This window comes from Ipomoea nil, unplaced genomic scaffold (assembly GCF_001879475.1).
Source record: "Ipomoea nil cultivar Tokyo-kokei standard unplaced genomic scaffold, Asagao_1.1 scaffold3321, whole genome shotgun sequence".
Taxonomy (NCBI): domain Eukaryota; kingdom Viridiplantae; phylum Streptophyta; class Magnoliopsida; order Solanales; family Convolvulaceae; genus Ipomoea; species Ipomoea nil.
This window is the reverse complement of record NW_017619749.1, coordinates 7,118,497-7,143,638: the sequence shown is the minus strand read 5'-3', so window position 1 is coordinate 7,143,638 and position 25,142 is coordinate 7,118,497. Positions and strand designations below refer to the sequence as shown.

General features: G+C 34.8%; 5 protein-coding genes across 6 annotated transcripts; all 5 read right to left on the bottom strand.

Moving 5' to 3' along the window:
- Nucleotides 1-245: 245 nt before the first annotated feature.
- LOC109170593 (anthocyanidin 3-O-glucosyltransferase 2-like) lies at nucleotides 246-2,011 on the bottom strand. The gene has a single exon (XM_019319776.1). It carries the CDS (start codon nucleotides 1,880-1,882, stop codon nucleotides 431-433), a length of 1,452 nt encoding a protein of 483 aa, XP_019175321.1. The 5' UTR covers nucleotides 1,883-2,011; the 3' UTR covers nucleotides 246-430.
- Nucleotides 2,012-6,740: 4,729 nt separating this feature from the next.
- On the bottom strand, nucleotides 6,741-9,539 carry LOC109170594. The gene is made up of 5 exons (XM_019319778.1): nucleotides 9,456-9,539; nucleotides 8,344-8,452; nucleotides 7,642-7,758; nucleotides 7,309-7,369; nucleotides 6,741-6,977 (listed from the first exon to the last, which is right to left on the bottom strand). Exons 2-5 carry the CDS (start codon nucleotides 8,402-8,404, stop codon nucleotides 6,911-6,913), a joined length of 306 nt encoding a protein of 101 aa, XP_019175323.1. The 5' UTR covers nucleotides 8,405-8,452; nucleotides 9,456-9,539; the 3' UTR covers nucleotides 6,741-6,910.
- A 2,951-nt stretch (nucleotides 9,540-12,490) lies between these two features.
- Nucleotides 12,491-12,985, bottom strand: LOC109169863 (anthocyanidin 3-O-glucosyltransferase 2-like). Its single transcript, XM_019318750.1, has one exon. The coding sequence runs from the start codon at nucleotides 12,983-12,985 to the stop codon at nucleotides 12,491-12,493; it is 495 nt and encodes a 164-aa protein (XP_019174295.1).
- A 3,266-nt stretch (nucleotides 12,986-16,251) lies between these two features.
- Nucleotides 16,252-17,954, bottom strand: LOC109170443 (anthocyanidin 3-O-glucosyltransferase 6-like). 2 transcript variants are annotated; one of them, XM_019319569.1, is made up of 2 exons: nucleotides 17,928-17,954; nucleotides 16,252-17,839 (listed from the first exon to the last, which is right to left on the bottom strand). In XM_019319569.1, the coding sequence occupies exon 2, from the start codon at nucleotides 17,833-17,835 to the stop codon at nucleotides 16,390-16,392; it is 1,446 nt and encodes a 481-aa protein (XP_019175114.1). In that variant the 5' UTR covers nucleotides 17,836-17,839; nucleotides 17,928-17,954; the 3' UTR covers nucleotides 16,252-16,389. The 2 variants fall into 2 exon arrangements, with proteins under 2 accessions (XP_019175114.1, XP_019175115.1); XM_019319570.1 differs by having other exon boundaries at nucleotides 16,252-17,835; nucleotides 17,924-17,945.
- Nucleotides 17,955-21,587: 3,633 nt separating this feature from the next.
- On the bottom strand, nucleotides 21,588-23,277 carry LOC109170441 (anthocyanidin 3-O-glucosyltransferase 2-like). Its single transcript, XM_019319567.1, has one exon. The coding sequence runs from the start codon at nucleotides 23,189-23,191 to the stop codon at nucleotides 21,716-21,718; it is 1,476 nt and encodes a 491-aa protein (XP_019175112.1). The 5' UTR covers nucleotides 23,192-23,277; the 3' UTR covers nucleotides 21,588-21,715.
- Nucleotides 23,278-25,142: the final 1,865 nt, after the last annotated feature.

Sequence of the window (25,142 nt, the reverse complement as noted above, 5' to 3'; positions counted from 1 at the left end):
AAGTTTTTGAGAAAATATAAATGAACAATTTTGATTTATCTTTTCAACCTTTATTGAGTATGGCTTTTTCTCTCTAATAAAAATACCAATTTGGTAATGACAATTGGATTATTCTTTATGTTTTTTTTTTCTCTATGTAATTCTAACTAAAGACAAAATTTATATAATAATTTTATATATTCTATTTTGTTGTCAAAATAAGCCCTACCGTTATAATTATTATGTCTTCATTCATTAAGAAAGCATTTAAGAGCGGAAATTTTGTTATTTAGTAGCAAATGAAGAATGAGATAGCATATCCCATCATGCAAAACTAGTCAAAAGTAAATTACAACTTACAATGTTTCATCCTCTGTGCAAGACAGAGTAGAATTGTGGTAACGTAAATTGTTTAACGTACAGAAAATAAAAATTTTCAAATTTAATTCAACTATTTGAGGTTCTTCACGACATATTCAAAGAAACTTTCAAGAAAATTAAAGGACGAGCCACCCTCTTGTAGGGTATTTTTACTTATTTCTTTCAACTCATTAGCTTTTATCCAAACAGGATTGGTAGCAGGATGGTCCATAAGACTTGTGATTCCTGTTTCGATCTCCTTGGCGGTCACATATTCTGAAACTCCTGTATATCCCACCATCATATCTCTTTTGTAATCCATCTTAACATCAACTCCCATTCCTATGTCCGTTACCAATTGGAATGCATTTGCCTGTTGCTCTGCATATATTGGCCATGTTGCCATGGGCACTCCGAACCAAACGCTTTCTAGAGTTGAATTCCATCCGCAGTGCGAGAGAAACCCGCCTACAGCTCGGTGAGCTAGGACGGTAGCTTGTGGGGCCCATCCTATAACTTTTCCGATGCTTTTAGTTCTTTTTAAGAATCCTTCCGGCAAGACTTCTTCGGGATTGTTGTAGTCAGCCGGATATACTGAGCCTCCGGACGGGGGCTGCCTCAAGGACCACAAGAACCTGTGGCCGCTACGCTCAAGCGCGTGAGCAATCTCCTTCACTTGAGACTCCGGGAAACTCCCGCCGCTCCCGAAGCAAAGAAACACAACCGATGAATCCGGCTGGTCATCCAGCCATGTCAGGATTTCGCCGGCGGCTCCGTTGCTATCACTTTTTATGTTGAGTATGGGTCCCACCGGGTACACGGGTGGGACGTTCTTATCTCTGGACAGAGATTCAAGCGCGTGTGGCTCTAGCTCGAAGAAGGTGTTGACGAGGATGCCTTTCGCCTGTCGGAGTCGTTTGGCAATGTCCAGGAACATGGTTGACCCGCCGGTTTTAAGCAACGCAACCGCCGGCACTAACTTGACCGGAAACGGTTTGGAATAAGTGGAGACGCTCAGATCTGGGTCGGAATCCTTAAACTCCGTGACATCCACGCCGTGGTCGTCTCTGAGGCTTTGGAGATGGAGGTGAAGGCCGAGCATAGCCGCGCCGGAAGTATAGAACACATAGGTGGGGAGCCCCAACTCATCAGCCACATCCATCATGACGTCACAGAACATATCCACAACAAACCCAGCTATCCTCGAACCCTTCATCTCATTAACGCAGTCCCTGACTTTCGGCTTATGAGATTCAACGAATGAACGGAAGAAGAGCGTCTTGTCGGGGTGGTCCTTCAAATGCTCGGGAGGATCCACCGCCAGTGGTATGAACTTCAACCTGGAGCTCTCGTCATCATCGGCAACGGCGAGTAGAGATTCGGTGTAAGAACTAACCTTGGAATCAAACGGCAACTTCATGATGAAGACTGTAATGGAGAGGCGAGGGCGTGTTCGTAGGAAGAGCTTCGCGGCTTCAACTGCAGAAACAAGGTGCCCCATTCCTGGGGCAGGAATGAAAACCAGCTCTATAGCTTCTTCCATGGAATTCGAGGAGAAGAGTATTGTATGTAATCAAGATTATAGGACCGATGCAAATATATATATTTATATATCCCTTACCAGAAGAACACAAAGAATAAAAATAGTAAAATAACAGCCAAACAAATCATATCGTACCATACCTGCTGGCCTGCTGTTTTATTTTAGAGCTTGTACTTTCAAATTCTATTACTTCTTCTTTCAAATATTACCTACTAAATTAGTGAGTTAAGTTTCTCTCATTTTTACTCCTTAACTTATTAAACTAATAAATTATTATCATTATATTATTTATATGCGTGTCATAAGAAAATATCTACATAAAAATTTAAAAATAAGATCAAAATTTAGAAGTATAATTACTCCGTATTAATTATAGAGTACATGTAATAATTTCCTCTATTTTAATTGGTTCTCTGAATTTCTTGGAGGCCAAGAACATTGACGTCATAGCTTTGCTGGGAGCCTGGAACAATAATTGATGGCTTGACCTCTCAAGATGCCGCTTACAAATAATATAGGGAAAATTACATTTTTTTCCCTGAGTTATATACTTATAGCACTTTTTCCCCTTCAATTATTTAGGTAAGCACATTAGCCCCTTCAATTATTTAAAAAGTGGTGTTTTTTCTCCCCTGATATATTAAATTGATATTTCTATCCTTAAAGTAAACATTTTATTTATTTTACTTCTCCAACAAATTATTGCGTATACGTAGGGATGACCACGGTTCGGTTTGAATTGAACCGGACACTAAAGCAATCGAATTAAAAGTTTCCAGTTATGATTCAGATCTAGAGCCCAATATTTAGATGTCAATTTATTAAAATTATGTATCAAAAAATTTGAATCTTGAACCGTGAACCGGCGATTCCGGATCCGGTCGCGATTTTGAACCGTCTTTATTTTAAAATTTTATTTTTTATTTTAAAATAGTCTAAATTCAACAATAAATGTATTTTATTTTTTCAGTTCGGAACATCAATCGTCCGTTCCGGTTCACGATTTTAATAAACTCTAAATATTGGGTTTCGATTCTGAATTGTAATTGGAATATTTCAGTTTGGTTGCTATAGTGTTTGTTTGGTTTGAACCAAATTATGGTCATAATTTGTTGGAGAAAAAAAATAAATAAAATATTTATTTTAAGGATAAATATGTCCATTTAACATTTCAGGGGGAAAACAGCCACTTCAATAATTCAGGGAGAAAAAGTGTCATTTTCCCAATAATATATATATATATATATAGAAAATAATAATTTACCCAACTTAAAAATAATAAAATAAATGGTGCGATATACGGAGTATATTTATTTATATATTTATAAGTTTTACCCACATAACGATGAAATTCTCTTGCCATCAAGACCTTCATATCTTGTTTTTGCTGCTCAGGCCCAGACGAGGCAAATTATGCTATGCACGGTGGTTACAATTTCAAAATTGTTAATAATTATAAATATATAATTCAAAAATTATGAACATATAATTTTATAATTATGAACATAGAGTTATTTATGAACATCTAGTTATGTAATTATAAATATAGAGATTCAATAATTGTAAATATGAAGTTTAAAAATTATGAATATATAGCTTTATAATTATAAACATATAATTCAGTAATTATGAACATAGAATTTTATAATTGTGAATATAGAGTTCAATAATTATGAATATAAAATTCAAAAATTATAAATATATATCTTTATAATTATGAACATATATATAGGTCAGTAATTATGAATATAGAATCGTGTACACCTTGCAATCCCTAGTATGTATTTGTCTACAAGTTATTGGCTAACCTGTGGTTTTTATCTTCTTGGATAGCCCAATTCTATTCTATTTATGCTGTTTTTAATGATGACCCAGATTGAGCACAATTGAGGTTTTAGCAAGGGCGCTATGAATAAGAAATTGACTACATGCCAAGGAATGGCAGATCGAGCATAACAAAGCAATATATGGCTGCTGCTAAAACAGAAGAAGAAAAGGATGCCATTATATTGTAGGCTTACTCTTTCCCTCACCTTGCTTGTGTCGTGTCTACTATGAATAATCTTGTTTCACTCTCCACTTATGTAGCTATTTGGCTTGAATTTCAGAACTAACTGATCTTAAAATAAACACGCAAAACACCCATATGAGCAAAAATATCAAAACAAAAATCTAAATCACTAATTCAAACTTAAAAATCAGATTATCAACAAGATGGGATGATACATGTTTTTAAATAGAGAATGAAGTTTTTAATTAAAGCGGTAATTAAATTTCATAGTTTATTTCCTTTACTTAAATTTTCTAGGCTGTAAGTTAGGATTGTTAGCACATAAACGTAAAAGACAAATCTACAATCTTTGGCAAATGTCAAGAAACACATGATGATGAGTATAATAGTACTCACGTACACACACAAATATAATGTGTCCTAATTAATTAGTAACGTAGTTAGTACTTAGTAGCAAGACATGATCCAAACCGTTACTAAGCTCAAGTTATTAGAAGCATGCATGCTAGCTAGAATAAGCTGAATTGATACAAATACCCCTTATTTAGACAGTCAACTAACGAAATAATAGATGAAGGACTAAAATTGTCTTCGTCACAATAAGTGTGTTTATAAATTGTCTAAATTTTTTATGAAGGACTAAAATTGTCTTTGCCACCATATATAAGTCTTGGACCAAATGAGCGGATCATGTGTGTAACAATATATTAATCACCAAATTAATAAACTAGCAGTTTATTTGTTTTAGCTTTCGGATCTGTGCAAACCCATCCATAAACGTGTTTCTTGCTTGCTTTCAACCCAAATCTTAGGCAGATTAATTAACTAGCTTAGCGTATTGAATTAAAGATTTGTAATAAAATATTTAGTAAAATTAGCAATTAGCGTGTAAAAATTAAAGACCTATATATAAAGACATTTGTATAAATAATAATAATAGCAATAAATAAATATAAACAAGAAAATATTAATAATAAACAAATAAATACGGAGTACATAAAAACAAGATAATAATAATAATAATAATGGCATTTTCTAATGCACACACTCGCTAGCATAACAAATTAAAAAAAAAAAAAACATTATGCAAAGTCTATGATCTATTGGTGCACACACTTGCCAACATAACGCACCCGCTACCGTCTGGGGTCCTCACGCTATCTGCACTCGTGAAATTTGAACGAGTCGAATTATGAATCTGATTTTTGTATAGGCGTTTGTAATTTTTTTTTTTTAAGTTGCTACATAGGTGTGTGCACGAATTAGTGGTGCCGTATGCGTTAGCATGGCAATGGAACTTTTCATCATGTCTATTTTTTTAAGGTGGTGTGTGCATTTTTGTGTAATGGAGTGTGCATTTTTTTAATCACCTCACATTATGATAGTTAATAGAATTGTGTGTGTGCGATTGACAAACCTAATATAATATATGTTCTGAATAAAAAAAAAAATAGTAAATATACCCGAAAGTTAAAAACACGCATCCACCAAAAAAAGCATGCAACCACCAAATTTAATCTGAGAAGTGCAGAATGTATAAAAAATGTTGTAACTAGTCTATAGGTTTACATGACACGGAGTTAAGCAGAATGTCTTCCACGATTAAGACACCGATTTTGTGAAAAACTGTGTGATTATGATGTGTGATTATGAAACTTTGGAAATTGTCTTGTGTACATGTATTGAAGCGGCCGATTGATGCATAGTACTGAGTTTGGAGTTATTTGATAAGTAGTTCATATTTCACGACTCCAAAGCGTGTGCGCTCCCGGCAGTAGGTGTATGCATGTATTAGTGATGCGGGTGCGATGGTGTGTACGTTATGGCATGTGCAAAATTCTAGGAATGACACTTTGCATCATGGCGTGGCTTACATGTATGTGTTTATATATTTGTTATTCGTTGGTGGGTGCGCATATGTAAGTGGACGTGTGCATAGTCTAAGATAGGTTTGGTGGATTATGGGGTGTACATAATTATTATTTTTATTTTGAAGCCAACAAATAATATAACTGCCTAAGCTAACTGGATTAAATTACAAAGCTCAAAAGTAAGGACTAATACAGGCTAAGATGGCGGTGTACTAGTGCTCCAAACCGACTAGTGCAACAGAAACTCGTGGTCTTAGCTAATTAACGTTTGGGCTATTGAGTTCGATGTCTGTCTCACATGCCTCACTACTACATTTCTAAGAGAACGGAGTAAAGAGACACACTCATTAAAGAATACTTATGCTGTGCATCCGTATGTATGCACCATGCATGGTGCATACATACGGATGCAAAAACGACGTCGTTTTATTAAAAACGCGCGTCTCCCCTTTAAAATAAAATTCAGGTTCGATTCCTAATAACAGTATTATGTTGTCCATTCATTATGGAATTTTAGTTCATAGATCACGGCTGGAAATTCGCGGTTTTCCGACCACCAAATAGTGGTCGGAAATAGCCAAAATCGGGTCGGAAATCTCTGTTCCGACCGATTTTCCGACCACTTTGGGAGTCCGCAAAAACGCTTGTCGGAAATTCTAACCACTACATATAGTGGTCGGAAACACCGACCACTAAAATAATGTGGTCGGAAAGTTTTGTCACATGGGAAAGTTGGCTGGTGGGAGTTTCCGACGACCTGGTGGTCGGTAAACTTACTACGCGTATATACGAATTACGTTTTGCGACCACTAAGTGGTTGGAAAATATAATTCGTATATACGCATAGTAAGTTTACCGACCACTAGGTGGTCGGAAATGTCGACAACCAAGTAAAAAAAATTAAAATTAATTTTAAAAAAAATACATTTTGCTACTCAATTAATTTAATACATATTATCTATCCTACCATAATAATTTTAAAGAAATAGTACTTTTATAAAAATGTAATATTACCAAAAATTAGCAATTTTAATTGCATGTTCACAATTCAAAAAGTAGTAGCTACATTTGAACAGAAAAATAAAATCTTTTGATATCCACAGACTGTTTCATTAGCTGCATTTGAACAGAGGGTATCTGCATACTTCAGCTGAATATATGAAATCCACAAGCTGCTTCATCATTGGCCAAAGAGATCGAATTCATCAAACACCTAATTCCAATGTCAAACAAAGGATCAATAAAGCATAAAACAATATCGAACAGTAAGCACTAAGCAAGCTAAGGGTGTCTAAGTATGAACTATTAGGTGATTTCAAGATCCAACAGATAAAATGCAACATCAAGTTAACTCTTTTTGGCAAATCAGTGTATATGTAACAAGGAAAGAACTTCACAGATTTCTGAAACATAAAACATGTAACAAACAACAGACTTCCTCCAGCTTGATTGGCAAAATAAACCAAATAAAGTAAAGAAGTATATATGATATCCACTTTAATTAGTCGGAAAAATGTCACAATCACTAGACATGGATAATATACCTTATACAATTGGGGACCCTTGTCATCAACTCCAGCAACCAAGAGAGAAACACCAAATGGCCTTACACCATTACATGAAAGAAACAAAGAAATAGAATCAAAAGGGGTTCAGCAAGAGTACATCAAGTTAGCTCTTTTTTAAACATATGTACATCATATATTAAAACAGCAGACTTTGAGTTGATTTGATGAACAGAATTGAAGTCATCTGTAATAATTCCCAAATCATGAAGCAAAGTATATACTAGTTTAAATGATACATCTATATATGAAGAACAATAAAGGATATCCATCCAAATATATATCAATGAGGACATCAATATAGATATATACCTGCTACAACTACAACATTGATTGAGAACATCGATCTCCCACCCTCTTGAGTACGAAGCAGACTCCTTGAATTTGATTTGAAGTGTTCCAGTGATGCATATGGGGCCAGGCCAGGAGCTGTCAAACGTAACAGTAATCTAGGTTAAGGACTATGCTAACAAACACACATTGAAACCAGACAACTTCCAAAAAGAAATTTCTATTGAGGACACCCCAAACAAGTGCCATATTTATTACAGATCAGATAATATTCATTTGGAGATGCATTTTATTTCAAAAATGAAGAGCTTAATAAGCAAACCCATCACACAAGTGTGAGTGAAACAAAAAAGCAGACTGCATAAATGCTAGTAAAGGAACAACATTGCCACACAATGTGGAAAAAATATTAGAAGTTTCACACCATTTGGTAAAAGTTATGCATCATAGTTACGTTGTAGCTAGCAAAAGTAGCCACCTTTCCAATCCCTTTGTGCATATATTTAACAGCAAAATACTGCTCGTAATCTCGTATTAGCATTTTTTTTTTTTTGTTAAGATCCCAAGCTAATTGTTCTTATCTATCTTTTAAATTTAGCATAGAATATCAAAATTGATCACATCAAACGAATCGATCAACTATGAAAAGTAAGGACCTTTTGTTCATTAGAAATTAATAAGCCCAAAAAAATGGAGGAAATTTGCAAATACTTAGTTACTCACAGCCTTCACGCGAGCCCCGGGTTCGATGTGCATTAATCCACGCCTTGCCAGTTGCCATCATCACTGAAGATTCTTCATTTGCTTTCCGAGCAAGATTTTCATAGAAACACTGGAAAAGGTTAATTAGTTCAAGAAAGGAACAATATTATTAATTGTAAATTTGTAATAGAACTTACTCTTTAACTGATATAATTTGTTAACACATGTGATAACTCAATTAATTCTTGAGTAATAAATTATATCCAAAGATGCATGATCACACCAATAGATCAGAGACTATTCCAAATTACAAGGATGCTTAAGACTATTTTGTCATAGAATTAAGCCAACAAGCACTAATCTAAGTATAACATTACATTATATTAAATAATTATTTCAAATTGAATAAAAAATATTAGTGTAGATAAGTAACATTGTCATCTTTTAAATGGCAGTAATGTAGGATTCTATGGTTACTGAGTGTTGAGTTGTTGGGCGCCCCCTATTTGAGGTAAGGCCAGTGCAGCAGAAACAATATAATGCATAATATATTATCATCTATTATACCTCCCTCTGCTACAACAGTTTACAAAGGACTATACACACTCATCACAGCACGTGCTATGATCAAACATATATATCACATGATGAAACTTTGGCTAATATATGTACAAACGATTCATTGCTGGAAGAGACTGCAAAATTTTAAAAACCCAGAAAAAATTAATCAAATGAGTCACAGAAAATTCTTAGCATTCCTTTCAAATTGCTCAAAAGATACCTCCATGTACAGAGAAGTTGAACTCCAGCTAGAATCAACGAAGTTCAGACCTGGCTTATCAATCTTTCATTAATATAGAACATCACCATATCCCCATATATTCAAAAGCAAAAACACATTCAATGAATCAGAAGCCCTCTACATTAATCAAAACTTTTAAAACCCTAACTTTCAGCATCCTCTATAAGTTATAATCAAACCAATGAAACCAGATGCATACAACTTCATAATCAACAGCCAACATAACAATCAGAAGCACAGAACTTCATAATCAACACTTATACATAAATCACCAAGAAATTAGCAAAAAGTCAAGTGAGGGTGGAAGGAGGAAGGAGGGTGAAGAACTTACATCAATGGTTTGTTGTTGTTATACTGCCCAGTGCGTCGTTGCGGTGCGTCGTCGAGTGAGCGCGGAACGAGGAGGTTGCCGGTGCATCGTCGAGGAGGAAGATTTGGGACAGAGTGAAGGAGTAAGGAGGGAGGACTGGTCGACTGGATGGGGGAGGAAGATTTAGGGCAGTGTGAAGGAGTAAGGAGGGAGGAGGGATTAAGTCGTGAAATTTTGGGCGAAAATTTGGGAATGGCGCCTTTTTTTTTTTAGTTTTTTCTTTGTTTTTGTCTAAAATATAGTAGAATATAATTGTTTTAAGTGTATAGTTTAATATAGTTATCTAAGTTTAATATAGTTATCTAAGTTTAATATAGTCCATAAGAACAAATTATGCAAATTAAAAACTTTGACTAGTTTAAAAAAAAAAAGGAACTTTGACTAATTATAATAAAATATAATAATAATTAATTCTTTTGCATTATTATGGAATAATATGCATTTCGTGGATGTAGTGGAATGTATTATTTACAATATTATAATTACAATATTTTTTCAAAAATTATAATTGCTATAAAAATATTATAACTTCAATTCCTTAAAACTTTTATTCTAAATTAACAAAAAATCATACTATATCACTCACAATTTACAATATCATCCACAATTTATTAATATGCTAAAGAACAAGTTTACAATAATAATACATTTCTCTAACATATTTAATAAATGAGTTAATACCTCCAATAGTCCTCTGAGTATTAGCGATTTACCAGTTGTGGTTATCCGAGTTTTAAATGACCTCCAGTTCTCTATGTTTAAAAAATAACCATATATCATCCTAATTCTTAAAATAAATAAATAAATAAATAAAAATAAAAAACTCCGAGTTTAAAATGACCACGAGACGTCCTAAAAAGACCACTGGTGATTATTTTTTAAAATATGAAGGACCATTGAAGGTCATTTGAAATTCGGATGAACACAGTCGGTAAATCGCTAATACTCGGAGGACCATTGGAGGTATTAACTCTTTAATAAATTATGAGTGATACCAGGGACGGAGCCAAAGGGGGGCAAGGGGGCAGCTGCCCCCCTCACCCCACCCCCACCCCCACCCCATATATAATTTTTGTATGTATATATAGTACATGTGTTAGTATTAGTAAAACAAAACTATTGAATGTCAATAGGAGTTGATTTAGATGAGTTGGTTGAGCATATGTTGAGTTTATGATAAAGGATAGGGGTTCACAGTACAATATACGATGATTACAATTCATTACGTCAGTTTGCCAAAGATATATTGATGTGTCGTTGAAAGGGCAATCATGGTCATTGACGTAGGAGACAGCGTAGCAGCGTTAGTTAGAGATGGTTCGCTCAAACAAAACAACGACATAACCATCAGGAATGAACGCCATGAGAAAACCTAGACTACTGAGACCATATGAATGTTTGTATTATATATGTGATAAAAATAATACGCAATACAATACACGATAATATACAATACATTATGTAGGAATATGAAACTGAATATAACTATGATTATAGAGTCCTAACAAGAATAATGGTTTTAAAGAGTTGAAGTTAGAAAATGATTTCATATATCTATATGGGAAGGGTAGCATGGTCTTATTTTTCATAGCAAGAATGGTGAGATGATATCTACTAGTAAACTCTTTACGTCGTGGTCGATTGAAAAAAAAAAAAACCATGAGTAGAATAATCAATGATAAAAAAAAAAATAAAAATCACGTGGCCTTCATACCATTGAACCACAACAATAAAAAAACAAAAAGTACCAAAAAAAAAAAAAAAGGAGAAGAATGATTTCCGGCCACTATTCTAAGGTGGTCGGAACTTCCGACCACTTGGGTGGTCGCAAATACACTAATTTTAAAAATTAAATTTGACAAAATGTTTCTGACCACCATGTAAACAGTGGTCGGAAATACCGACCACTTATTAAATGTGGTCGGAAAATACCGACCACCGTAACATTCCGTCGGAAAAAATGAAACAAGTCATTTTTTGAGACCAATTTTTGGTGGTCGGAAATAAGGTCGGAAAAACGCGAATTTCCAGCAGTGGATTATGGAATTATAGTTCATTGATTTTGGAATTATAGTTCATCGATTCTGGAATTGTAGTTCATCGATTCTGAAATTTTAGTTCATAGATTCTGGAATTTTAGTTCATTCATTCTGGAATTTTTAGTTCATAGATTAGATTCTGGAATTATAGTTCATCGATTATGGAATTATAGTTCATCAATTCTAGAATTTTAGTTCATATGTTGTTGCTGTGAATCGAACCTGATTTTTTTTTTAAGGGGAGACGCGCGTTTTATTAAAACGACGTCGTTTTTGCATCCGTATGCACCATGCATGGTTAGTTTAATAAACTTTTATGTTAGAGATATCAATTTTTGTCCATAATTAATAAGTTAGTTTAATAAAATTGAAAATTTTTAGGGATAATATGCCCAAAATTATTCTCTTTATTTAATTTTCTAGGTCGCAAGTTAGGATTGTTGCAAAAGTCAAGAAACTCATGATGAGTATAATAGAACTCACGTATACACAAATATAATGTGTACTAATTAGTAGTTAGTAGCAAGACATATCCAAACCGTTACTAAGTTCGAGTTATTAGAAGAATGCATGCTAGCAAGAGTTACCGCTGGAAATTATGGAATTTCCGACCACCTGAAAATAATCTTAAATCAAGTCGAAAGTCTTGTTCCGTCCACTTTTGGTATTCGGAAAAACATTTATTGTTATTTCCGACCACTTTTTGGTTTCAACTTGATATAAGATCACTTTCAGGTGGTCGGAAATTTCATAACTTTCAGCAGTGAATGGAACTTTCATAAAGGCTAATGCTACTAAATTATGAACATGCACAAATGCATTTATTATGTGTCACACCACTCTAAAACTTTATTATTATGACATAATTTCATCTTCAGGTACTTAATTATTTGAGGTTATTCATGACATTTTCAAAAAAACATTCAACAAAGTTAAAGGATGAGCGGCCACTACGTACTAACTACGTTTCAGGATTATTTGAATATTATTCTTCGAATCACTTGAATATGTTCTATAATCCATCTTAATTTCAACAGCTACTCCTATATCTCTCACCAATTGGAACGCATTTGCTTGTTGATCTGTACACATTGGCCAAGTTGCAATCAGAATTCCAAACCAAATACTCTCCAAAATCGAATTCCATCCGCAATGAGACATGAAACCCCATACAGCAGGGTGAGCTAGAACTGCAGTTTGTGGTGCCCATCCTATAACTTTTCCGATGCTTTTAGTTCTTTCCAAGAATCCTTCCGGCAGGACCTCTTCCAGATTGGTATACTCGGTGAGGACTACTGAACCTGGAGAGGGTGGCTTCCTCAAGGCCCATAAGAACCTTTGGCCGCTACGTTCAAGTGCGTAGGCTATCTCCTCACTTGAGCCTCGGGAAAAGCGCCACCGCTTCCGAAGCAAAGGAATACAACTGATGAAGCCGGTTGGTGATCCAACCATTCCAAGATTTGCTTCTCCAATTTTGAATTATTATTCCGATGACCGTTTAAGTTCAATATGGGCCCCACAGGATAGATGGGTGGGAACCTCTCGCCGTTGGAGAGAGATTGAAAGGCATGCGGCTCTAAGTCGAAGAAGGTGTTGACGATGACGACTTCAGTACAAAAATAATGTACATTGTATTTAAGAGATATACATTATTTTTGTAATGAGTGTATATTATATTGTATAATATACATACATTACAAAAATAATATACATTTAGTATATTAAAAATATATTTTTTGTTATGGTCCACATAACACTGTATGGACGATGGTCCACATAATAATTTGTCTGTTTTTGCTGCTCAGACCCTGATCCCTTAGGCCCGCAAATTATGCCGTGGAAACGTGTTCATCATGCTTGTTGAACACAGTCCCAAACGACATCGTTTTTATCGGTGATAGTGTTAATTCCCACGTAAGCGGTAGATAAAATAATGCAAGACCAGTTAAAGCAAATAAAACACTTTTATTGATCAAGGTGAAGGTCCTAAGTACAATCTACAATGGCTATTTTGAGGGCCGACTGACTGAGGTCGGGATGCTCTGAGAATAGCCTATCGATCGTCCAAAAGTCCCTCACACTGCTGCCACCGCGGGTATTTATAGCCGCTGGGCCGGAGACACAAGTCCGGCTGTTCGGCATGTCACCCACGTAGCAATGACGTGTCCTCCTCCCTGTAGCCCTGCCTGTCGACGCGTAACGCTGCCACGCGTCTCTTCTTGACTCTCTCGCCTAAGGGCTATCAATCGGGTTTCAAGGACTTCGGTCGGGCAACACCCGGTCGGGAGTCGACCGGGTTCTTCTAAGGAAGGCCGACCTGCAACCTGCACAAACGAGAATAAAAGACGAAGGCATGTCGGTCGGGGTATTCCCTACCAAGCATGTCGGTCGGGGTATTCCCTACCAATCGAAAAAAAAAAAATAATTTAGTTAATGTGCTGTTAACGGCGTTTTGCATTCTATGTTCAGATTATGAATTTACATTTATTAAATTATGAATTTTCTGTTATGAGATTATGAATTTACAGTTATGTAATTATGAATTTTTTGTACATTCATAATCTCATAACAGAAAATTCATAATCTCATAAAAGAAAAACATTTATTAAATTATGAATTTTCTGTTATGAGATTATGAATTTACAGTTATGTAATTATGAATTTTCTGTACATTAATAATCTCATAACAGAAAATTCATAATTTCATAACAGAAAATTCATAATCTCATAAAAGAAAATTCATAATTTCATAACTGCACATTCATAAATCCATGCCTACACATTCATAATTTATGAGTGTTGAAGAAACTTGCAGGAAGAGAAAGTGAAACCGCAAAATGTAAATATGAAGAAGAAAAGTCGCGCTGTTAATTAAAAAAAAAAAAAGATTGGTGGAAGATAACGGTGCCCGTAGGCACCGTTACCGTTTGGGACCATGTTCACCATGGATGGTGAACACAGTTCCATGGCATAACGATTGGCTTTGTAGACCCTAGTCTAAAAATAACTTTCAGCTTTTGTATTTATAGTTGACACATTTTGTACCTGTAATTGATAGTTTCTGTATGTGTAGCTATCATATTATATATCAGAGATTATCAAGTCACATTCTGTATCTAAAGTTGACACATTCTGTACCTGCAGTTGATAGTTCCTGTACCTATAGTTATCATATTATGTGTCATCAAGTTTCTGTTCATGTAGGTATCATATTATGTGTCAGCAATTATCAAGTTATTTGTTTACATGTACAGAAACTGTTAACTATAAGTACAAATGTGTTAATGGAAGGTACATAATTTTTGTATCAGAGTTCACAATGCAATATGAACTCTGGTCCATGGTATAACAATTGATTAATTTTGGATTTAGATTATAATTAGTTTACTTAAGTTTTCACTTAATTTTAGTCATTACGTTTAGTTTAATCTTTGTTACTAAATCTGCTTTATTTTTATAAAATTTCAAGGTTCAAAGACGAATTATTATTTTTAACAAATTTCATTGTTATCAATTCATTCTAGATTCTATTGAAACCTTTTTCAATGTACATAATTTTTATTTTTTTTTTAAGCCAACAAATATAACTGGATTAAATTAAAAGCTCAAAAGTAAAAGGACTAATACAGTAATACAAGATTACAAGATGGCGGTGTACTAGTGCAACAGAAACTCGTGGTCTTAGCTAATTAACGTGTGGGCTATTGAGTTCGATGTCTGTCTCACATGCCTCACTACTACATTTCAAAGAGAAGGAACTAAAGATATACACACTCGTTGATAATATTTCATGTTAGAGATGTCAACTTAATCTGAAATTGATGAACTAATTTGATAAAATAAATTTTTTTAAAGATAATATAGTCAATACTATTCCCTTTTACTTAAATTTTTTAGGAATAAGGGTCAAATAGGTCACTGAACTGTACACCAAACTACAATTAGACCATCGAACTCAAAAAAGATGCAATTAGGTCCCTGAACTACACAAATTTATACAATTAGGTCTAAATTGACCTGTTTACCTGCTATGTAAGTTGGGAATTTTAAAAATAATTTTAAACAAAAAAAAAAAAAAAAAAAAAAAAAAAAAACAGAACGGCCGGAGACGAAATCGTCTCCGGCCGTTCTTCGTCTCCATGGCAGGAGTTCTTCGTCTCCAGCCATGGAGACGAAGACCTTCGTCTCCATGGCCAGGAGACGAAGGTCTCGCTGGCTGGAGAGACGAAGAGACCTTCGTCTCTCCGGCCAGGGAGACCTTCGTCTCCTGGCCAGGGAGACCTTCGTCTCCATGGCTGGAGACGAAGGACGGCCGGAGACGATTTTGTCTCCGGCCGTTCTGTTTTTTTTTTTTTTTTTTTTTTTTTTAATTAATTTTTTGTTTAAAATTATTTTAAAAATAATTTTTAAAACTCGCAACCTCCACGTCAGCAGAGTAATAGGTAAACAGGTCATTTTAGACCTAATTACATGAATTTATGTAGTTTAGGGACTCAATTGTTATTTTTTTGAGTTCGATGGCCTAATTGCAACTTGGTGTAACTTAGAATTGTTAGCACATAAACGTAGAAGACAAATGTTCAATCTTTGGCAAAAGTCAAGAAACACATGAGTATATATAATAGTACTCACGTACACACAAATATAATGTGCCCTAATTAATTATTAGTAGTTAGTAGCAAGACATGATCCAAACCGTACGTTACTAAGTTCAAGTTATTAGAAGCATGCATGCTAGCAAGAGTGGAACATTCATAAAAGGCTAATAAATTATGAAACATGCATAAATCCATTTATTATGTGTCACCATTCTAATACATTATTATTATGACACCATTTGATCTTCACATACTTAATTACTTGAGGTTATTCATGACATTTTCAAAAAAACTTTCAACAAAATTAAAGGATGAGCCACCCTCCTCTAGTGCTTTCCTGCTCTTTTCTTTAAGTTCTTTAGCCTTTGTCCTTATAGAATTGAAAGTAGAGTGATCCATAAGACTTGTGATTCCAATTTCTATCTCTGTTGCACTCACAATTTCAGGTACTATTGGAATATAATTAATCGAATCTATTGCATAATCCATCTTAATTTCCACACCTATTCCTATATCTCTCACCAATTGGAACGCATTTGCTTGTTGATCTGTACACATTGGCCAAGTTGCAATCGGAACTCCAAACCAAATACTCTCCAAAATCGAATTCCATCCGCAATGAGACACGAAACCCCCCACAGCAGGGTGAGCTAGAACTGCAGTTTGTGGTGCCCATCCTATAACTTTTCCGATACTTTTAGTTCTTTCCGAGAATCCTTCCGGCAAGACCTCTTCCAGATTAGTATACTCAGTGAGTCCTATTGAACCTGGAGAGGGTGGCTTCCTTAAGGTCCATAAGAATCTTTGGCCGCTACGTTCAAGTGCGTAGGCTATCTCCTTCACTTGAGGCTCGGGAAAAGCACCGCCGCTTCCGAAGCAAAGGAATACAACCGATGAAGCCGGTTGGTGATCCAACCATTCCAAGATTTGCTTCTCCGACGTAGAATTATTATTCCGATGACCGTTTAAGTTCAATATGGGCCCCACAGGATAGATGGGTGGGAACCTCTCGTCGTTGGAGAGAGATTGAAGGGCATGCGGCTCTAAGTCGAAGAAGGTGTTGACGATGACGCCTTTGGCCTGTTGGACTCGTCTGCCGAACTCCGTTGTGTCCAACCCAGTTTTGGGCAGTAACTTGACCGGAAAGGGTTTGGAATATGTAGAGATATTGAGATCAGGGTCGGAATCCTTAAACTCCGAGATATCTTTACCATGGTCTTCTGCGAGGAAGAGAAGGCCGAGTATAGCAGCACCGGAAGTGAAGAACACGTAGGCGGGGACCCCAAACTCCTCAGCCACATCCATCATGGAGGTACACACCATATCCACAACAAATCCGGCTAGCCGCCTAGCAGAAGAACCCGATGATCTCTGGATTTCATTAACGCAGTAGTCCCTGACTTTAATCTTCTGAGAATCGAGGAAGGCACGGAAGATGGAAACCTTGTCGGTGTGGCCCTTCAAAGCATCCAGATCCTCAGGCAGTGGTACGAGCTTCAATCTAGGGTTATCCTTCTCATCAGCAAGCAGAGAATCGATGTAAGAATTAATCTTGGCATCGGGGGCGAAAGGCAGTTTGATGATCAAGATAGTGATGGAGAGGTGAGGTCGTGTTTGCAGGAGGAGCTTCGCGGTTCCGACTGCAGAAACAAGGTGACCCATTCCAGGGGCTGGAATGAAAACCAGCTCAATAGCGTCTTCCATTGGAAACAACTGTAATGTACTGATGAACAGATACTACAATGTAATAGAGCCAGTAGCATTCAAAAAAAAAAAAAACTGTACTGTACTGTGGAGATGAGATGAGAGAAATCAAAATTATATTTGAAAGAACTGTACTGTAGCGATCGAAGCTAGCTAGCTATTGAATATATATGCAGACCATGAAACTCTTCTGCAATTTATTTATACGTAAATTTGCATCTATCGACGCCGTACGTATGGTAGCTGTGAATCGAGTGTGTAATAATATATTTTATATATCAATATTTAAGATTTGTACTAATTGACAAATTGATCGTGCAATTCAGTTAGGTTATAAAATTGCATCTATTGACGTCGTACGTATGGTAGCTGTGAATCGTGTGTATAATAATATATTTTTCTTGTATTATTATTACACAATGCGGGGACCATGTGTGTAATAATAATATATTAATTACCAAATAAATAAAGTAGCAGTATATTTGTTTTGGCTTTTGGATCTGTGCAAACCCATCCTGCAGAAACGTGTTTCTTGCTTGCTTTCAACCTAAAACTTAGGTAGATTAATTAACGGTTAATGAATTGTATTAACAATTTTAACTAGCCTATTGAATTAACGATTTATAATAAAATGTTTAGTAAAATTAGCAGTTAGGATGTAAAAGTTTAAGACCTATAAAGACATAATAATAATAATAATAATAATAAAAACAAGATAACAACAACAATAATAATAATAATATTGATGGCCTTTTCTAAGTAGTCACCATGATCACGATATCACAAGTTCTCTAAACCATGAATAGAAAATTAGGAAATGACAGCTTAAACCGGAAAAGTCAAAAGCTTTTCGTTCAATCCCCGGCCTGCAGACGATTCCTATGTTAATTATACTGTTTTTAGACAATTTTTGACAGATCAACCGTACCAGTCGAAATAATCTAAAAAGTAATAAGAAATGTTCAAACACAAGAATAAAGACAAAATGCTCTTATTGCCTTAAAACTTGCAAAAATTCATAACCTCACCCTTTTTAGGGTATTTATACAAAAGACGCTCGGCCAAATTAGTAACTCGCAAAGCTCCCGTCAATCACAACACAAATTTAGCATTAACAAACTTTCTAAAATAATAAATCACCTTGCAAATTTAGGGGGGAAAAAAAAAAGAAGGAAAATACTCCACTAACAAGACGTTTGGTTGGAAGGAAGGAAATATGATCCGGGAAATGAATTGGAATTTAAATTACATTGTTTGTTAAGGAGGAATAGAATAATTGAGAATACATTAGGAATTCAAATTATATTGAAGATTCATTTTAAGATATACTACCAAAAATGGACTATTATAACAATAAAAAATGGACATTCAATATAATAACAATGAAGTTTCATTTATGATCCACACTGCTGCAGTATGAACTATGGTCCACGATATAATTTGTCAAAATAATTTGGATAGAGTTGGGTTGTTGTATTGTTCTAATGGATCTTGCATTGTCTGTGTTATTCCAAAAACATTCCCTTTATTTTAATTTTCTAGGATGCAAGTTAGGATTTGATAGGGAATATTTTTCGAGTACACCTTCCTCTGCATACCGTATACCTGCTCGGGTATCTAGTCAGGCCACCAAGACGAATCATTCTCTACCTCGATCAACCGCTAGCTTGATATGCATGACCTAAATACGAAGACCGATCTAAAGCGTGGTCCACGATAGACTTTATTACCTTGAGATAAACTCTGAACTATTTAGGTCGAAACAATCATCCCGAGCAAGGCCACTTAAAGACTGAAACCTAGATTCCTAACTTTAAACCGATCACATCGCCCACTCAATGGATGATCAGGAATATTACAACATGTGACTATATATTGTGGCATGGATCCTTGAACCAACCGATTGCATGCGCAACATGTGTCCAGGGCCGGCCCTGGGGCAAGGGCAGGCTGGGCCCTTGCCCAGGGCCCAGCTTGGGGGAGGGCCCCATCCTATCTCTTATATATATAGTATATATGCATTGAGTGTAAGTAATTTATATACATATGTTTTACAGTATGGTAAATTAGTTTGGTTGGTAAGATATTTGAATTTTAACCTCATTTAATCAAAGGCCGGTGATCCAAACCTTCCCTTCACATTTTAGAATTCCTCAACTTTACTTCTTTGCTTATATTCTAATGTATCTTTTAAAAAATTATTTTTATTGATTTTTTGTGTTTAATACGGAGTAGTATTTTTCATGTAGTTTTTAAATATATAAATTTTCATATATTTATACTAAACATATTATGAAAATTTTTTATATTAAATATATAAATTTTTATATTAAAATTTTAATGCAGTTTCTAAATTTATAAATTTTTATATACTTATACTAAACATATTATAAAAAAATTGAATTAAAAAAAGTTCAATAAACTCATGTTAATCAAACAAGACACGTAAAAATAGGACGGAGGGGGTTATATGATATATTTTGAGATTGAATTATAAAAAAAATTAAAAGATAATTTACTCCGTACCTTTTTATGAATATCTAATCAATGTAATATAGAAGCTTCTATCATGTGTCATTGTATTCAAATTATTCTAAAAAACTTGAAATTTTATGTATTTAAAAAAAAAGTATTTATAAAAATCATATAAATAATATAGAAGATGTGTGATTTATATGCTTTATGTTCAAACTATTTTATCTAGATAATTATGTTTCATATCTTTTTACATTTTTTATTGCGTTATGAAATATTTTAATTTCTTGCTCCTAGTCAAAAAAATTTTTTTAACTTCATATATGTTTGCAATTATTGTTTAGTAAATTTTTAATAATAATTAATTTATTATTTATTATGCTAACAATGTTATTGTTTATAATTACTCAATTTTAAATTATTTATTTATTTTTATAAACTATAATAATAATTTATTTATGAAGGCACTTACGATTATTTATTATTTTACATTAAGAAAAGCACCTAGAATTTTTTTCAATGATTATTATTGTGTATGTAAAATTGTTAAAAACTTGTTAATCTTATTTAAAGTTATTGGTATTAATAATTTTTTTTTTAATACCAAGTGACTTGTAGTCCATTGATATCGGGTTGCTCCCCTAAGTGGGAGGTGTAAGGTTTGAACCTCTATTGAGGCAATAGTGTGTATATGTAGGGTATCCCCTTTCTTTATAATAAAAAAAAAATTATTTTATTTAAATTTTAGGCATGAAATATATATTAATTGGGGGCCCATTTTTTTTGTCCTGCCCCGGGCCTATAAAATGATAGGACTGGCCCTGCATGTGTCAGGAATGCCAAGAGCCCGACATGTGTATCCTTTCTTTCTCTATAAATACCACATTTATACTGAGAGAGGAGTTAATCTTCACCTACCATGCCATAGCTCGGGACCCTCTAACCTCACATCATTACTCAAATTCAACACTTAAACCAACAAATTTGACTATTAAAGGATCCCTCTACGATCCAACCTACGACTTGTGTGTATTTGAAATACCGCCGCGATTTGTCCCATCGAGATTGTTGGCACATAAATGTAGAATTGAAGACAATTCTACAACCTTTTAATTTGCAAAGGTCAATAAACACAGTATGAGTATAATATAATAGCACTCGCGTACACACAAATATAATGTCCTAATTAGTAATTAGTAGTTAGTAGCAAGACATAAGGATCCAAACCATTATTAATCTCAAGTTATTAGAAGCATGCATGCTAGTAAGATTCAAACTTCCATAAAAGCTAAGGCTAATGATAATATATAAATTATGAAACATGCATAGATCTATTTATTATGTATCACCACTCTAGCTAATACATTATTATTAATTGCAACACCATTATCTCATCATTCTTCACTTATTTGAGATTGTTCGTGACATTTTCAAAAAACCTTTCAACAAAATTAATGGATGAGCCACCATCTTCTAGTGCTTTCCTGCTCTTCTCTTTAAATTCTTTAGCCTTTGTCCTTATAGAATTGGGAGTAGAGCGGTCCATAAGACTTGTGATTCCAATTTCTATCTCTTTTGCATTCACAATTTCAGGAATTATTGGAATTTTATTATTCGGATCTCTTGAATCTACTCTGTAATCCATCTTAATGTCGACAGCCGTTCCAATCTCTCTCACCAATTGGAACGCATTTCCTTGTTGATCCACAGACATTGGCCAAGTTGCAATCGGAATGCCAAACCAAATACCCTCCAAAGTTGAATTCCATCCACAATGAGACACGAAACCCCCCACAGCAGGGTGAGCTAGAACTGCAGTTTGTGGTGCCCATCCTATAACTTTTCCGATGCTTTTAGTTCTTTCCAAGAATCCTTCCGGCATGACCTCATCCAGATTACTATACTCGGTGGGGAGTACTGAACCTGGGGAGGGTGGCTTCCTCAAGGCCCATAAGAACCTTTGGCCGCTACGTTCAAGTGCGTAGGCTATCTCCTTTACTTGAGGCTCGGAAAAAGCACCGCCGCTTCCGAAGCAAAGGAATACAACTGATGAAGCTGGTTGGTCATCCAACCATTGGAAGATTTGTTTCCCCTCCGATTCTCGATTATTCTTCGGATGACGGTTTAAGTTTAATACCGGCCCCAGAGGATAGACCGGTGGGAATCTCTTGTCGTTGGAGAGAGATTGAATCGCATGCGGCTCTAGTTCCAAGAAAGTGTTGGTGATGACGCCTTTGGCCTCTCGGAGTCTTGTGCACAAGTCAAAGAAGGGAAGGTTGGGCAGTAACTTGACCGGAAAGGGTTTGAAATATGCAGGGATATTGAGATCAGGGTCGGAATCCTTAAACTCGGAGGCATAATCTATACCATGGTCATCTTTGAGGCATCTGAAATGGAGGAGAAGGCCGAGCATAGCAGCACCCAGAGCGTAGAACACGTAGGTGGGGACCCCAAACTCCTCAGCCACATCCATTATCTTGTCGGTACAGAAAATGTCCGCAACAAATCCGGCTAGCCGCCGCCTCCCAGATACCGCCGGCGACTTCTGGAATTCATTAAGGCAGTAGTCTCTGACTTTAGCCTTCTGAGAATCGAGGAAGGCATGGAAGATGGAGAACTTTTCGGTGTTCCCCTTCAAAGCATCCAGGTCCTCAGGCAGTAGTATGAGCTTCAATCTAGGGTTCATATCCTTCTCATCGGCAATCAAAGAATCGATGAAAGAATTAATGTTGGAACCAGGAAAGAGTGGCATTTTCACGATCAAGACAGTGATGGAGAGCTGAGGTTGTCTTTGCAAGAGGAGCTTCGCGGTTCCGACTGCAGAAACAAGATGGCCCATTGAAGGGGTTGGAACGAAAACCAGCTCAATACTATCTTCCATTGAAAAGGACTGTTCGTATGTATGTGGAGATGAGATGAGATGAGAATTCAAGATTATATTTGTATTGAGATCGAAGGTAGCTATTGAGTGAAACTCTTCTGCAATTTATATGTAAAATTCGCCAATCACCAAATAAATAAAGTAGCAGTATATTTATTTTAGCTTTTGGATCTGTGCAAACCCATCCAGAGAAACGTGTTTCTCGCTTTCAACCCAAAACTTATTAGCTGTTAGAAGATTAATAAGCTGTTAACAAGTTGTATTAGCAATTTTAATCAACAAATTGTAAAACGAGGGATTAGCATGTAGAAAGATTTTTAAAGACATTTTTATAAATAAATAAATAAAACTAATAAAAACGGTCTCACCCGCCTAGAATGATAAAATGGTCTCACCAAAATCAGGCTTGGTTATGTTTGACCAGATTTGTGAAGAAGCATCAGTTTATCCAACAACTTCGGCTTCAAATTTGTAAAACAGTTTGCGATCCAAATTTTAACATTGTTAGGAAATTTGTTTCTATATCTAACGATAAAAAATGCATTGTCATTCTAACGGTCTGTATTGTAATGATTAATGAATTAACCTTTTATTTAAAAAAAATATAAATCTAAAATATGTCAATTACCTTGTAGTGTGATATCATCCCCGGTTATCATTCCAATTTCCAAATGGCATTTTTAATAAGAATTTAATTCAATTTTTAAAATTTGTTTACATCTTCACTGATCTTATACTGTAATATTATTCTTTTATTATTACACAATGCGTGGATCGTGTGTGTAATAATATAATTGGATCGTGTGTGTAATAATATAATTATCTGCGTGGATCGTGTGTGTAATAATATAATTATCACCAAATAAATATATTATTGCACAGATCCAAAAGCTAAAACAAATATAATTATCTGCGTGGATCGTGTGTGTAATAATATAATTATCACCAAATAAATATATTATTGCACAGATCCAAAAGCTAAAACAAATAGTACTGCTAGTTTATTTATTTATTTGTTTTTTTTTTGATGCAATAGTACTGCTAGTTTATTTGGTGACAAATATATTATTACACACACGATCCACGCATTGTGTAATAATAAAAGAATAATATTACATTATAAGATCAGTGAAGATGTAAAGAAATTTTAAAAATTCAAGTGTGTGTTCTAAAGTTAAAAATTAATAAGTGAATAATGGTTGTTACCATTTACTTATGTCTCTTTTTTATATTTCTGTTACTTTTTTATACATTATTCTAAAAGATTTATAGTATATAATTTTTTGGATAGAAATACCCTAACGTTTTAATTAACTTCTATTATCTTTTTTCATGGTAGCATGGTTCTTATGAGAGCCGACCTTCATTATTCAATCGAGCAACATAAAATTTTGATATCATATGTATACTAGAGAAAATTTCAATTTTGGTTATATGACTATAGAGGTCTTGTTAATTTTAGTCATTGACTTTTAAAAGTGATAATTTAGTACCTTAACTATGCAATTTTTGTCAATTTTGATTACTCTTGCCAAATTTCGCCGAAAAATTTTAATAATTAAAATAATAAGGATATTTTGGTCGTTTCACGCCTCTTTTGGCTGTTAGAAGATTAATAAGCTGTTAACAAGTTGTATTAGCAATTTTAATCAACAAATTGTAAAACTAGCGATTAGCATGTAAAAAGATTTTTAAAGACATTTTTATAAATAAATAAATAAAACTAATAAAAACGGTCTCACCCGCGTGGAATGATAAAATGGCCTCACCAGAGTCAGGCTTGGCTATGTTTGACCAGATCTGTGAAGAAGCACCGAGTTCATACCCGCGTGGAATGATAAAATGGTCTCACCAGAGTCAGGCTTAGCTATGTTGTTAGTTTGACCAGATCTGAAGAAGCACCGAGTTCATCCAACAACTTCGGCTTCAAATTTGTAAAACAGTTGCGATC